This window comes from Hakea prostrata, chromosome 2 (genome assembly GCF_041222555.1).
Source record: "Hakea prostrata isolate BN-2017 chromosome 2, UWA_Hpros_2, whole genome shotgun sequence".
NCBI classification, from domain to species: Eukaryota; Viridiplantae; Streptophyta; class Magnoliopsida; order Proteales; family Proteaceae; genus Hakea; species Hakea prostrata.
Window position 1 is genome coordinate 20,031,406 of NC_142601.1, and position 17,099 is coordinate 20,048,504.

General features: G+C 38.4%; 1 protein-coding gene across 1 annotated transcript; it reads right to left on the reverse strand.

The window, feature by feature from the left end:
• Window positions 1–4,709: 4,709 nt before the first annotated feature.
• On the reverse strand, window positions 4,710–7,848 carry LOC149023978 (uncharacterized). Its single transcript, XM_089144396.1, has 2 exons — window positions 7,507–7,848; window positions 4,710–6,947 (listed from the first exon to the last, which is right to left on the reverse strand). Exon 2 carries the CDS (start codon window positions 6,915–6,917, stop codon window positions 5,415–5,417), a length of 1,503 nt encoding a protein of 500 aa, XP_089000522.1. The 5' UTR covers window positions 6,918–6,947; window positions 7,507–7,848; the 3' UTR covers window positions 4,710–5,414.
• Between the last annotated feature and the right edge of the window lie 9,251 nt (window positions 7,849–17,099).

Here is a 17,099-nt window from a genome sequence, read left to right on the forward strand (position 1 = left end):
AAACCGAATGAATGGCTTGAATGAAACAGGTGGACTAGATTATCTAAATGAATGGACCCATATGCCTAACACCTTTTAAATTCACAACTTTACTCTTAAGTGTTAAACAAAGATAAAGACATTTTATTTGTGGATTATAAACCTCAAATGGTACTTACTTTCCATGTTCAGATAAAATTTAAGAGATCTATATGTGCTAAACTATAGGAAACCCTATAACCAGGAGAATGAAACTTAAACTTTAGATGACTATATATCAAACAACTGATCAAAGCTATTATCTTATCTTTCACCAAATCATGTCGTAAAGATATTTTTCTTTGAAAGAAAAGATTAAGATTCTTTGAAATAGGAAACTTTACTTTAAGCATAATCCTAGTGTCAAGCTAGGAATCATCAGGTTATGAATTAAGGGTCAGTGGAATTCTTGATTTACTTTAATTATTTGGCATTTGTAAGCAATGCATCTTCTTTCTATGGTTTTGGTGATGTGGGCCCCACCTAAGCCTAGAAATAGGGTCGTGGCATTACTAGATTGGGGAAACAATCAATCTATGGAGCCCCTATGGGTATGATAATGGCTGAAACATCTGAATTGACCAAACAAAAGAGTATGAATAGGAGAAATTTGACCATCAATTGCCACACGACACTACCTCGACTAGGGACTTATAGGTAGAGGGTGATGTAGACCATTTCTTGGGGTAGCACAGGGCCTAGGGTTGCTTCCCCAAACCCTAGAGCTCCTTAGGGTTAGGTTTGAGTTATGGGTTTTTTTTTTTTTATAAAAGAAAAAAAAAATGTATTACTTAAAAGCACTTACATATATTAGATTGTAAGCCACTACTTTCTACTACAAGATTAATTGCATAAGAGCTAAATTAATCATCTAGTGATGGCTACCGGGGATGGGAATGCATCAACTTTAATTGTTTGAGTTATGGCTTTTTGTGCCTGTGTTTTGGTTCCTTAGTGTCAAGGTATTAGGATTTATAGTTTTAGCTTAGCGTGTGGGATACTGGGTTTCGGGTTTCGTTAAGCTTACTCTAGCAATATATAGTTTAGAGTAAGTTTTGGGTATTAAGTTAAATTTAGAAGATTTGGATTTTGCATATAGCATATGGTGTTTGGAGTAGTTGTTTATGGTTCAGGGGAGGATTCAAGATTAGGGCTTCAGAATTTTGGGTTCAATATTTCAATATTTAGGGTATAGGGTAGAAGGAGAATAGCTTCAAGATTTTGTGCTCAAGATTATTGGTGATTATGGACCATAGATTATTAGTAAAAGGCTCATGATTAAAACTCAATTAAGAGTTGAACTTAATAAATTCCTAAATTTTCTCTCTCCTCTTTTCTCGAAGCTTAATTTAGGGATTTATTAGGTTCAATTTCTAATTGGGTTCTAATCATGCCTCTTGAATAATTAACTATCACGTGTCACAATCCTAGATAGGAATTACAGGGAATTGTAGAAGGTGAGAATTGTAGAGGATGTGAACCCACAATTTAGGGTATCCAATATGGGAGTGTCGGATTAGGAACCTAAAGTTTTTGGTTTATGATTCAAGGTTAGGACTCTTGTTATGGGTTTATGGTTTTGGGCTTCAAGTTTAGGTATTAAGATTTTTTGTGTAGGTCTAGGCATTTTAGGTTTGAACATTTCTAGATTTGGTACTTAAGATGTAGTAATTAGTTAAATGGGGTTTAGGATTTTATAGTTTATGTTTAGGGTTCGCGGTTTGTGTTTACAATCTATGGTATACACATTTAGGGATTTTATCATTTTGGTGTTTAGAGTGTTTTTGTTAATGAACCCAAGTTTCGTGTTAAGGGCTTATGGGTTGATGTTAAGATTTTTCAGTTAGGGTTTGGAGTTAAGTACTTACGATTTAATATTCAGGGCGGGAGAATTGAGCGGGGTTTTAGGCTATTTCGAGTTAGGATTTAGGCTTGGTGCTCATGATTTGGGTCAAGGATTTGGAGCTAGACATGGTTTTGCATTTCAGTTTGGTGTTTCAAGATTCGGATTGAAATTAAGTTATAGGATAAAATGAACATAAGTGAAGTCATTAACAATCCTAAATATCTCAAAAACCAAACTTTGACTCGTTGTTTGGGTTTAAGTTTGCATTTAGGGTTGGGGGTTTGTTTGTGGTTTTATTTTGAGTTTTTGTTGTTGGTTCATGGTATTAAGATATAGTTAGGTGATTTGAGTTTAGGTTTAGGGTATATGTTTCAGAGTTAGTATTATGTATTAGATAAAACTTTAAAGGGTTTGGTTTGGCACTTATAAATTATATATATGATGTTTAGGGTTTAGGGTATGGTTAGCATTTGGTTATTCATGGTTAGGGTTTTGAAATCTTGGGACCATTTGTTCCAAAATTTATGGCTTAACAAATAAAAACAAGGGATCCAAGGTTTAGGATTTAGGGTCTACCCTATCTAGGATTGTAGCATTTGATGATGAATTTATGGGTCTTTCATTCCTAATCTTTTGTTTTATTTTGACCAAGTGAACACAATGAATGGATTTTTATTTGCGGCAGCAGCTGCCTGCTGCTGCCAATGGCTACGATGAAGCCACGTAAGGAAAAGAAAATCAGACGGTTGTCAACTCTAAATGCAAATTTTGATTTTTACATTTAAAAGTTTAAAGGTTTTTGAATTTACAAATCACATCCCTGGTTCTTGCAAAAAATCCCCAAATGGGATCTGCGCTTAGAGGCAAAAAGAAAACTGATAAGCTACAAAACCATTTCAGAAAACAAATATTGGTCTCTCCATTTTTGTTCATTATTAGAGATTAAAGTGACTAACCATACCGAAAGTATAAGATGCTTCAATCTCTTGCATCTACAATAAATCGGGGGAAAAAAATCAGAAAATCTCAGACTCATCCATTCCCTATCAACATTATATAAATTCAAGATCTGCAAAACCCAACCGAAAAAATGAAATCCCAAGAAGGAATGGTTGAAAGGAAACTTCTTTAACTCTGATTTAGAGAAGAAAGAACCTAGGGTTCGGACTCTTGAAAACTCGAAGGAAGACATTTTTGAAAAATGAAGAGACGTTGTTCACCATAGACAATTATTTTTATTATCTTTTTCATTGTTGATTCATAAAACACAGTGAAGAGGCGAACTCGAATAAAAGGTTGGTAGGAATCGGCGGCGGAGGTTTGCAGGTGACGGTGGTGGAACGACGTGAAGGTGAAGCGGATGAGTATAGCGATTGGGTTGAATAGAGGCATGGATGTGATTTGTGAACTCGAAAACTTTAAACTTTTGAATGTAAAAATTAAATTTTGCATTTATTGTTTACAGCCGTCTGATGTCCTTTTGGTTATGTGGCTTAATCATAGCCATTGGCAGCAGCAGCTGCCTGCTGCTGCAAATAAAAATCCACAATGAATAGGTTTCCAAGCAAAAATGAATAGAATAATTTAAATAAAACAGGTGGAACAAACTATCTAAATGAATGAACCCATATGCCTGACATCTTTTAAATTTACAACTTTACTCTTTTTAAGTATATTAAACAAAGATAAAGACATCTTATTTTTGGATTATAAACCCCAATCTTAGTAGTTATTTTCTATGTTCCTTCTCTCTCAAGATAAGATTTTAAAGATCTATGTGTGATAAACTAATAAACTATAGGAAACCATAACCATGAGAATGAAAGCTCAATATATCAAACAACTGATCAAGGCTATTATCTTATCTTTCACCTTATCATGTCCTCAAGATCTTTAAAGGAAAAGACTTGATTCTTTGAAATGGGCAACTTTACTTTTGGCATAATCCTTGTGTCAAGCTAGGAATCATCAGAATATGAATAAAGGTCGGTTGGAATTCCTGATCAACTTTAATTATTTGGCATTTAGAAGCAATGGATCTTCCATTCTATGGTTGCATCTGACCCTATCTCAAAAGACTCCATTAATATAATTGGCCTACCTTCCATGTTAGGAAAAAGGGAGTGGGGGAGAGGAGATGCAATAATGTAATTGAAGCAAGCTGGTAAGGCATCCATTTTAGCATTTGAATTTTGTCAGGAAATGCAATTTTGAACATTTGATGTGATGGTCTAACTCAGATTCCTTGGAAGCACTCAAGATCTACTTGCATTCCTGATAGGGTTTTCTGGGTGAAAGTGAGTCTTTCCTATCTTAGTTAGGTTTATAATTTTCTCCAATACACATTTAAGAGAGAGACTCATCTAAATAGACCCTTTTGAATATATCAAGGTAGACTTGTTCTCTACCTGAAAGGGTAGAAGAACCAGACCAAGAACAAAGTAAAATCTGGAACAAAGTTCCACCCACTTCCCAAATAAACCTACCTAAAATCAGAAAGATCAACTATTTTTGGTAGGGGGAAATGAAAATTTGGGTCCAAAAGAGGCATTACAGGACACCCTCATCACATAGATTTGGGAGCCATAAAGCAGTCGGGCTAAGGAATCTGTTACTTTATTAGCAGATCCTAGAACATGAGAGAAAGAGCATGAGAAAAAGGTTTGCTACAACTGTAAAATGTCAATGACAATATCAAGATCGATAGAAAAAGATTGAACCTTTCCAGGTGTGTGAGCCAACTTAACCAGCTTTACTGCAATATTGTTCTGTTCAAGTCCATCAGAAGAAATTTGCTCAAATCTTTGTCTTCATACAAAACTACTATGCTATTAGGTTATAGATTTCAGAATGGAATTCAAATATGCCTATACCCAGATTGAATTCCAATGCATTGATCCCTACAAAGATGAACTATTAAAAGACTTGCCTCTGCTGCTGAACAATTTAAGAAATATATCCAGTTCCAACAGCAAAGAAAGACTCAAGACATATACAGCCATACTGCAAACATTAACAAGACAGCTACAGAAGCCCAAATGATTAAAAAAAAAATCTAACAAGAGCACAGCATCTCAAGTATATTACATTTGAGAACAACACTACTAGACCCAAGAACTACGACAACACAAATCCATGAAATGTTCCAACTAATGTGTGTAGGTTAATTCTCCCCCAGAGTAACTACAGAGTCAAGTGTGATGAATAATGCTTTCAGTCAAACGTGTACACCAGAGATGTGCAAAAGACTAGGTAAGAAGAAGATAGGAAGGGCATCCGATTGGTTCCACAGTAGAAAGGAAAAGAATTCAATGTTGCAGAATCCTTGCCATTAACTTTGTGAAATAAATTTGCAGCTCAGGAGCACTCCAAGTCAGAAGCTAAACCAGATGCATAACAGCAAAGACCAGAGCAACTAGTGGGAGGCAAAAGCCAGTGCCATATGCATAGTAAGGATGAATTTCATAGATTTCGTTTTATAATACAGAGTTAGTGAACTATAAAACGTTGAGCAGAGCAACCACCCTTGATTTTCAATTCAATGCCTTTTTCAAGTCAACAGCAGCTCATTGGGTCCAAGATGTGGGCGAAGGCAGACACGAACCTCGTGTTCTTCCGGACCCACACGATGTTTGGGCACCATAATCTCCAGCACAGTCCCAGTCTCATCATAGTATGCTTCTAGCTTGGCATCTTCTGGAATGCGGGTTGCAAGTGGTATTTCCCTTATGAATTCCCCTGGAGGGCAGTGTTCGGGTGATGGATCAGTAAGCTTGAATGTCCTATCATGCCTCTTGATGAATGGCATGCGGGCTGTACTAACACAGGATATCTTTACAATCCCCCGAGTAAGAGTATTCCTCCAAGAAACCTTCACTCTCTGAAGATCTGCAAAAGGCACACTAACAATGATCAAGTAACCTTCACTATCCTCGTAAATTGTTTTCGCAGCTGTGACAGGTCCATATACGTTCCTCATTACGCCACTGAATTCGTTCAACCAGGGTGGTTCAATCGGGTGGACCTCCAAATCAGTAACTCGATCAGAATGTGGATTCACCGGCAAACAACAATCGTCATCATTCCCATGTGAGAAGAAGTCCTTCCTCCGTTTGTTGGAAGGTGAAAGGTCCATCCCATCCCCATTGACATGGTTAGAAGGTTGGGTAGATAAATTCAGGCCAGACCCGTTGAGCAATCTCTTTGGATGGGGTTGTGGATTGCTTTTTATTGGAGGGGGCCTCTCAAGCTCAAATTCAGTATTTGGAAGGTTCCTCCATGCACCAAAGTCACTAGCTTCCTGTGGAATGGTGAAGTTCAAATCCCGCCCGGTAAGTTCTATCCACCTTTTCCGCTCTTCCTCGTCAAGACACATAAGATTAGGTGCTCGAACAACCTCGATACCATGGACACACTGAGGATTAGATAGGCCTCTGTAATGCTTTCTCTGCATTCTGTGAGATCGAACAAAACCCTTATCCACGCTGAATGGGAAAGGCCGCTCCCCTTGGCGAGAGTGCCCATTCATGTAACTCCTAAGCTGCATCTTACCCAATGCATTCTCAGGCCTTTCCTTGAACACCCACATGTACATATTCTCCATATCATGTTGAACAAGGAAAACATCAAGCTGGAGATCAGATTTGTCGAACCCAGAAACACCATTGCTGTCGCGGGTAATCTTCCCCTTGGACTTTTCATTCAAAGCAGGCTTGAAGTAGAAGCTGAAGAAAAACCAGGCACCCCAGATGCTGTCAACCCGCTTGGCACATTTCCGGCCAATCTTTGGGAGACTGAGAAGGGTCTCCGTTTCATAGATCTGAGATCCAAGCCCAACATCTAGGATATCACAAGGATCAGGGTTCCACGATTGAGGCGGCGGGCTGCGTTCTGCTGATAATGGCAGATTGATATCGGGTGGTCGGGAAAGGATTATCTGCCTATTCAGCTCTCGATCCAATTCTTCATGTGAGTTGGAGCTTGAATCCATGGATAAGAGAGTGGATGGATGATGATTCTCCATGGACAGCGTCGTGAGAAGCGCTTCCCCCATTTTCCCTTATCTTCTTTAGGGTTTTTCTTGCTGGTGGGTGTGGAATTTTTCAATTACCACCAAAGTCAACAGAAGCACCTCATAAAGAACTTCATAAATCAATCCCACAAAAGACCCAGCAAACAAAACCCTAGATTCATCCATCAACTAACAACATCCCCAGACATGAGTAATGAAAAAATTTGGAAAAGAAGAAGAATTGGCAGAAGTTTCAGAACCTCTAGCTCAGAAAAACAAAAACCCTACTAAAAAAAACACAAACACACATAAAAATGATGTAAAATTCAGCCTTTACACAGATTAAATCTTCTGGATCTCCACCCCAAACAGAAACAACCCCATCTTCTATAAACCACTATAACGCTAGAAGAAACTATAGATTTGTCCGTAACCTAACCTTAAAATCTTCTTCTGAAACCCTCCAAAAACAGGAGGAAAATAGCGTATCAGAACGATTAGTTCCATGAGGAAGAAATCTCAACAGTTGAAGAAAAAGGAAACATTTCTAGAAATCCAACAACCCTAACCCTAGAACCTAAAAGAGAACCCAAACCCAGATAAAAACCGAAGGGGATCTTTGGAAGATTACCTTTTATGATAAGCTTTGAATCCACGAAAACATAATCGTGCGTATGCGATCCTCATCTTCTTCCAACAATGTTGTTCGTTCCGTCAAAACAAGTAGAAAGAGAAAAAGTACCAAGTGATACAAGAAGAAGCGAAACTGATAACGGACTCTGTTTATTGATAAACGGATTTCTTCGGAAATCACCTGCACCGGTTAACACCGCCGTTCCCATTTCACCGTCACCGTCACCTAACGGTAACGGTGAACCCTCATAATTCAAGTCAAAAGAAACGTCAAACACTCCACCCATCCTCGTGCTGTTGCAACCTGTCACCAAACAACAACACCAACACGGAAACCCTCTCTCTCTCTCTCTCTCTCTCTCTCTCTCTCCTCTTCTCTCTCCTCTCTCTCTCCTCTTCAAGCCTCACTCTTGAAAAGAGAGTTTGCTTTTCATCTGTAGGGTTGGGTTGCTACTTGCTAAGTAATAACATGCTATGGTTGTCTAATGCAGCCACCCATGGGCCCACCACTAAAAACTATTTATTTTGATTTCTGGGTTTTTCTCCTTATAATGGAATCTATTTCTCCTTTGCTGTACATTTCACAATTTTTTAAGCTTAGGCCTTTAATTATTTTTTTAATCTAGAGAAAAACAATTTTTAAATTAACATAATTGAAAGACCTAAAAGCTTAAACTATTCTAGTGGGGATAAGTTTGTTTGACTAATAAATTTATATATAAAAATTGATAAATTATATTTACTACATACAAAAGAACAAAGAAGATTTATTTGAGTGAAGTGTTTATGTAATCTATGTTTAATTAGCAAATAAGCTTGTGTTAGGCACGTGTACTTAACTAAAAATTAAGTGTAAGTATGATTCTTCTTTAAACAAGTTATACCACTAAACTACAAGAAGTATGAAGTAAGGGTTTAAATCCCCTTGGGACCCAAGGTGGAAGTTCTTATAGTATATTTAAATTATATATGAAAAGCTATCATAGAATGCAATTGAGGTATATATAAGTCAGTCCAAATAAATCTTAAATAAAAATAAATAAATAAAAAGAGTGTTAAAACCTAACCCGAACTGAACTAAACCAATTCTTACTAGGTCAGTATCGAACTGGGATATCACATACCACTACGAGAAAGGTGGGTTGGTCCCTACTTTCTAAAATCCTAACTTAACCATAATTTGAAACAATAAAAGAATCCATAATTTCACATTATTAACCCACATCTATGCAAAAACATCTTCCAAATTGGTGAAGTCAAGTCAGGTTTGGCTAAGTCAAAGACTCAGCCTTAAGCCCACTCTAACCCTTCATTTCAAATTATGATTACTAATGTGATGTGTTGGGAATTGGTGGTAATGCATTACATGAATGTCAACCTTGGGTTGTGGGTTCGCCCATTACCCCTAGTGTCTTTGCATTCACTTAGATAACTATGTTTATTGCCGGTAGGTGTCTAAATGCATTGGCTAGTCTACCTTTAATGCATGCGACTATACATTCGACATGGTATTGAAGCCGAGTGATTTGTGATAGTAGTGGCTGAGTTCTATGGGCGTCCAATAGAGGTAACCATTCCGTGAAGAGACACATGCCCATTGTTATCATACAATGGGAAGTTGCATATTTGGAGTATTAAGGCTTGTGGATGTCCAACAGAGGTAGCTATTCTGTGAGAAGACACAAAAGCGTCTTCCAAAGCATATGTGGACAACCATAGGGTTACGAAATGTTAATCCAACTGGACCGACTAGTGAGGAACAACATTCCAAGGCGTGAACGATACAAAAACCAATGGAGCATTAGGTATGAGGGAAGGTATCCGAATTACATATAATATAAAACGTGGATGACTTTGCATTGGACTAAGCTTATCTCGATTCATTGCCAATGGTGTGTTGAGAGAGAGGTCGCCAAATCTCCAACCATGGTGTGATGTGACTGAACCCCTTTACCCAAGAACCCAATAGAGGTAACCATTAAGAGTGACGAGACTTTCCCAGAGGAGTCTAGTGTTACGACTTAATACCTCTCTGCCATAGAGATTAGCACTTGTTAGAATATAGAAACATACTTGCATATACATATATTACCCCATTTCACTTACACTTATATATTATATACGATATGTATGTGTCGGATGCACGATATGTGATTTTGTTGACTTCACTGAGTTTTATGGAACTCACTCCTCAAAAGTATATTTTTCTTTATTCAGTTGTAGGTTATGAGGACACCATTTACTTGGAGAGTTCAGTGTCAACGAGTCCTATGAGGGATTGGTAGGAGAGGACGCCAAGTCACACAAAGAGTTGTACCCCTTCTTAGACCGCTCTTATGGAATCCAGCCATTCTGAGGCCCGAAGAAATTTTATGGAAATGTGGTTGCCTTGATTGCGATTAGTTATGTAACAATTCTCATATTTCTAACTTGGGATCCATATTGTAGGTCCGAGTACCAAAAGATCCAGCCAGAATAAGTTGTGGAGTATCCGGATTGAAGTCTATGATCCATACCTTGAGTCCATGGATCTGGATTTTGCTGATGAAGAACTTGCCATTTTGGGAACTCGTAGGAGATTCATTGGAAACCCTGATGGACTGGAAAAATGGATCACCAGTCGGAGTCAAGTTGTGATTGAAGATGTCCAGGATCAAGGTAAGAACACCCCCACCTGTTGGTGAGGGTTAGGTTTGGGTTGAGGATCAACTGGCTAAGCAAAGCACCCAAGTACCACCCAAGTATTGTAAAGTACTTGGGGGTGGTTGATTGATCAACCAACTGCCCCAAGCGACTGCCCAAGTTTGTTTGTGGGATTTAAACCCTAATTTTCTCTAGTCCACTATATATAAGTAACCTCGACCTTTTTTCTCATTATTATATTCGGGATTACTGCGGTGGATGGGTAGGAGTCAGAGAACACGTGTTGGAAAGTGAAGGAAGCGTATTTCACAATGAAGATCCAATCCCTCATCAGTTTTGCGAATCAATTGGAGGTAAGTTGATGTCACACTCTCTATATCCTTTCCTTTTGTCTTAGATTAGTGTGAATCCATCCTCCTTAATTCTATGGTAAGTTATTTGGATTGGTTCTATTCCTCCATTAGTGATATTTGATTAGATCATGTCCGAAAACGGATCCTTGCATTTGAATAAAGGATCGATTTGATTGAAGAAGATGATGTGGTTATTGAATCATTAAAATTCTAGGGTTTTGGTTTATGCTTGTGATGTAGGCTCCTTAAGGACAAGATTTAGATTTAGATCACCCTAGAATCAGATTAAAATTGGGAGATCAAAAGTTAGAATTTTGGACTTGAGATGCTGTCTGGAATAGGAGTAGTTGCTTAGGACAGTTGATTGCCCAACCAACTGCCATAAGCGACTGGCTGGGTCACAATAGCCCAGTCAAGTGGATTGTTGCTCTGATTTGACTCCTGTCCTTAATGTATTTTTATAACCTTATTCTAGGTAATCTTTGAAGTTCTCTGGACTTTCTAATTGTGAGGTTCGGTTGCAATTACTGTAGTTTTTACGCTTCCTAGGTTAGGATACATTCTTGCATATATGTGTTGACATGATCTATATTGAATTCCTGTATCATTGAATGTATTTGTATTATTGTAACTTGCTATAACAATATGTTCATGTGAGTTATAGTTAAATTATGTGTTGTGAATGATGATTAGTTATACTTCAATCACTATGAGATGTTGAATGTTTAATTATATGTTGATGGTTGATGAAGTGATGTAACTATGGTGGAGGGTATCCATATTGGGTATCCATTGCTCGAGATATCAAGAGTTGTGGCATGGGACACTGCTTACTGATGCCCCCAACACTATCATGGTTGCTGGATGACATACTTAGGAAGTCTAGATTGCATGGCTAGTTACCCAAACATGCTATTACTCTTTCAGTAGAGGACTGTGATAGCAGTGATGTGACTCTGTTTCATCCTACAGCGGTAGCCAGTTCATGCGGAGACTCAGTGGTCCACTGTTGATCATGCATTGGTAGGGTTGCATATGTTAGGGTTGGGCCCATGGACATCTAAGGAGCGGCCAGGAGTCGTGAGGGGTCATAAAAGCATCCTCCCCAACAATATGTGGATGACCATAGGGTTAGAGAATGGAGTCCAACAGAGGTAGCCAATCCGTGAGGATTCTTATTCCTAGGTAGAGAATGATACTGAACCGAGTTGGTTGGTGTCATAGGAGAAGTATCTAGACTACATGTAGTATGTCACTGTATGACATTGCATTGGATTAGAAACCGTGAGGGATCAGAGTGACTAGAACTACCTAGAAGAGGGTTGATATTATATCTCAAAGCATGTCTGCCATTTAGAGGCTTGCATAGTTGGATTTATAGCTTCATCCATATACTTTTATATCATTCTTTACATATGATTGTTTATCGTGATATTACGTCGATATGTATGCGACATGTGTTTCCTTTCTAAGTTCGTCAAAACTCATTCATTTTTGCGTGTTGAATTATATTATACAGATGGGTATCTTGGAATCAGGAGAAATTCCGTATGACTGGAATGACCCCTATGAAGAAGTTATGGAGGCGCCAATGGGAAGTGGAGATGTATGTCATGAAACCACCTACGAATGCTTGGAGTGCACTTATAGCACCCATTGATGGCAGATGGAGGTAGATAACGGTGCCATTTTGAGAAGTCAGTGGAGGAAGGCTGGATGACTCCGTTCATTGCTAAATTTGAAGAAAAAGACCATTGCCCTTGAGAGAACTAAAAGAATCAAACCAAATTAACTTATTTTGCTTCGCTAAACTCTATAAATTTTGGAACATAATACTTTATTCCTTTTTCTCTGATTCATTCTTTTTGAGAATTGGATTCATGTAATTCATTTTTATTTAATTATTTGGATTATTCTTGCTCTTGACTATTATTGCGTGCATTTATTATCATTGATTGTAAACCGTGGATCTTGTGATTGTGAATCGCACCCACGGGTTGTTGGGCAGGTCCGATAGCGGTGGTTGGGGTGTGACAAGTTAAATTCTCTATTTATTTGTTAGGCAAGGTTATTTGATAACATTGAGACTTCTGTTGCTTAACATTGATTCTTAACATTAACTCTAATTATCATTTTGGGATGACTGTAATAACTTATATTGGATACCTTTTATTCCTTTGCTCTTTGGACTATGTTATTGTGTATTGTGTGATTATGGATTGGCCTTGAACCTAGATCTTAGCGATGGATCACAACCATGGGTATTCGGGTAAGTCTGATACTATCTAGGTGGGGTATGACAATTTATTTGATATTGGTTGGGCCTTGTTTTTAAAATCCTAACCTACAACATGAATATCCTAACAAGACCCTCACCCTTGATAGTTTGACCAGGCCACACAGCAATAAAACAAAATCTGTAATTTCATATTGTTGTACCATATGTACTAAAATTAACCTACAAGGTGGTAGGGTTGATTCGGGTTAGGCATAGCCATGTCAAACATTCAACCCTAACTCGATAATGACTTTAGTGCAGGGCCATCTTGTCCCAATCTTGACTTGCCCTGAGGGCAAGATTATTGAGCCCAAATCTTATTTGAGTTAAAGAAATCATGCCATCAAGGCCAAACTTGAACCCTTCCCTCTTTTTTTTTTTTCTTTTGGAAAGGGGGGGGGTGTGGTGGTTTCCATAACACATTCCTTTCATTCAAGTAGAACACTCCAGAACAGAGGAATTGGTAGACAATGTAGAACCATTTACAATAAACATGGGTTGGATACCCCATAAAGTCTTACAAAGAATAAAACATCTAGCTCCATGAGCTAGGAAGTCAGCTTATGCATTGCTAGATCTGTGGATATAATTACACACCACAAAATTAAAACTATTTTGAAGTTTTAAAATCTTAGCAGCAATGCTTCTACTCATCCAATTAAGAGTGTTACCACTCTTTTGCAGGGCAAGGATAGTTGGGAGACAATCTGAGTACACTTGAAGATCTGAAACACCGGCATTTCTAGCCAAAGTCATGCCATCATAAATAGCTTCAAGTTTTGCTGTTGACGCAAACAAGTTTTTGCTCCCCAAGCAATAATCAACAACAAATGTTGTGTGAATCCCATAAAAGACAACCACGACCACCTAAAAGAGTTTGTTTATGTCACATCTACCCAACCAGTATTGAACCCGGCCAAATACCCGAAGGAGTGATCCACAGTCACAAGGTCAAATTCACCGTACAATCACAAATCAATCCATATAATAACATCATCATGAGCAAAAGAATAATAAATTTAATAATTAAATAATTTAAGTATTAAGGAATATTGTCGAAAGGTTATCAAAACTAGGACTAAAAACAAACTAGAAAGATAATCAAACTATAACGTTACATCTTCTGATCCTAACATCTATAATATTTTACTATAGTGCATCTTTTTATCTCAAAGTCCTAGTGACGAACTAGGCGGGTCCTATCATTATTGATCGGCACCATAAGGGTATTCCAAATTGGCCCATGAATTGTAGCATGGATCACAATCAACTCCCAAAGGCACCTCAAATACATACTCAGGGGCATAAACCTCCAAGGTTGGGGTAACTTTGATACTTGCCCAACCATCTAAAAAGAAAATCCATGAGGGATGAGTTCCATGGAACTCAGCGAGACAATCCATAACATATATCCACATATTTAAGAACATGAGAAAATGAATAATTATAAAATGATACATAAGTGCAGTGCAATGCAATGTAGTGATGCTCTTAAACTTTAACCAATGCAAGTATCTAACTAGGTAGACACGCATTAGGGTATGCCACTAGCCTCCTCTAGGTAGTCTCACGACCAAGGTATATGGATATTAATCCACCCATCAACTATGGTTGCGGATCAGAACCACACTCTCTCACCACGTCAATTTGCATGAGAACTGGCACGTGTAAGAGTATATCTTGCCCAATTCAATGTCATCTACTTAATCACATTGCTATAGGTTCAGATACCTCCCCTGTGGCACTGAGAAACTCATACTACACCTCCCCTTAACCCTATTGGTCATCCACATATGATGTGAGGGGGGGGAGCTCTCGTGTCATTTGACGGGTTGGTTAATGGTCTTGAGCACCCACGAGCCCAACCCTACCATATGTAACCCTACCAATAAATGGCTCCCATGGTGGGTCGTGTCCCCTTATAGGTTGGTTATTGGTTTTGGGCACCTACTAACCCAAACCGCTGCCATGGGTCACTCGGCCTCAATACCTCCACCGATAGGGTAACGACATGATGGGGTAATACTTAACCATGTGCAAGTAGACATCCTAATATATGTATCTTAAATTTTATGTTTATTTTAAGGTTTTGAGGGCAATGGTCAAACCACAACCCCTAGTTAACTCACACTCAATCCATAGCATAATAAAACTTGTCAAAACATAGATAAAGCATAATTCTAGATAATTTCATGTTCATTTATGAACAAAAGAAACAATATATAATACATCATGGACATTTGATAGAAAATCATAATTTAAACATATGCATACATGGTTGAATTCCCTCATCTGATAAGAAAAATATAACCTTTCAAATTATACCAAATGATGGCCTAATATGTCCCAAAATATCTTAAATAATTAATGGTTTAAATTATAGAGTCATGCCTCAAAACATAGTCTCAAAGTCTAAACAGTAGGGGGTGGTTGCCTAGGAGACCCCTCCAATTGATCCCCAAGGGGATGTGGTCGCCTAGGGCAGCCCCCCTGGGGCAACCTCTATTAGGTGAGTGGACAACAACCAGACGAGGTTCTCGTCTGCTTCGTTTTCTGGTTTCCGACAACTTCTAGATCACCCAAAGGTTCTCAAAAACTTCTCCAAACATGGTTCAATCCCCACAAACATATCTAGATCTCAAATCTAACAAATAATTAATTAGATCTTAATCTAGGTCTTCTCAGATATTTTTCCGTGAAGGAAAATTCAACAACTTAAGAGTGATTAGGGAATCACTTTTATTGCTTGATCTAATCAAGGTTAGGGTTCCCTTGATTGAATCGATCTTCTGTCATTAATTTCTTTTGTCAATAATAACATAACTGATAAGATATTTGAAAGGGTAACTTACCTTCAATTTTATAGAATAAAACTTGGATCAATTTCACAACTTCATTCTTCTCCGAAACGGCTTCTTTGACACATATTGGAGTTCTTTCCTGGTTGGCAATAAAATAATACATTTTCAAGGTGAAAACAACTTTAAATATGGTTACACAAACTCAAAAACCTGATGCCCTTTTTCCACCCACGAACACTAGGGTTGGTCGCTCAGGGCAACACCACCCAATCAACCTCGCCCCCAGATTTACTCCAGGAGGGGTTTTCTCAGGTGGTTGCTCGGTAGTATTGTCTTACCACTTTGTACACATTACTAGGGGGTCTTAACTGAACTTGAGGACCTTCCAAATGCATCAACTGTGAGCTGTCAATCCATCTTCCCAGTCCATCTGTGTTTATGTCAGATCTTTTTCTAAAACTTAGAAAAACAACAGATTCTTCATCTTCACCATCCATATCCATTGGTTCTAATTTTAATCCAATGGTCTCTACTTGGACTGCCAACAAGTGTCTTCTACCAGCATTCCAAATTCTACTAATGGCTAGTGCTTCATGAGATGTTTTTCAACAAGAAATTTTTTATTTTTGGGAGTGTATGGATATTCTATATCTTTTTCCAACAAAAAGATGAAGTTGAAGAGGATGATATAATACCTTGAGAGTCAACCACAACCAAACACTAATAGTTAGATGACTTAACTTTAAAGTTCTCATGTTTAGGTTTGCTCCATACCCAAGAATCAATAGTCTTAGGAGAAAGAATTGGCAATGCAAGAATTGCTTCCACTTCAATGGGAGAAAATAACTATTGAATCAAAGGTCTATTCCACTCCATAGATTGCTAAAAGATCAAATCATGCACAAATTGGGGGCTATGACATTTTGAGGGTGGGGGGGGGGGGGGGGGGGGGGGCTATAAAGGCACTTGAAGTGAAGGGATGGTAACAATTGGTCCTTGTAAATGTCAGTGTTAAGTACATTCCCCACCTATTTTATGATCCCTTGCTGTAGTACATCCCTACTAGTCAAAGTACTTCTCCAATCCCAAGAGCAATTTAATGGTGCCTGCACCTCCAAAAGGGAGGACTCCCTCTAATATTTAGTTGACATAACTTGTGTAAAACCCAGCCCTAACCTTGACCCGGAAACCTTGTTATTTGTAGGTCCGATGACCCGAAGTAAAGTAAGAAGTCAGCTTTGGGCCATCCCAAGAGAGGACTGGGTGGGGTCGGGGGGTGTGTACATGAAAATTGGTGGGGGGGGGTTTTTTTGGAAACTGAATCCTGATGATGATCTAATTAGTTGATGGACTTGGAGTGCTCTCTATCTTGGTTTGAAGGCATTTCTACCTATTAGGTAAGTCACTTGACTTGTGTGCAAAACCCCTTTAGGATTGGATTTGATCTGGACCTTCAATTCCCTGTTTTGGTCTTCTTTGTCGGCATTGGTCGTCGATTGGTCGATTGGGCCGATCG

Coding starts and splice junctions, on each gene's coding strand:
- LOC149023978 (XM_089144396.1), bottom strand. CDS start 6,917: ATGGGGGAAGCGCTTCTCACGACGCTGTCCATGGAGAATCATCATCCA.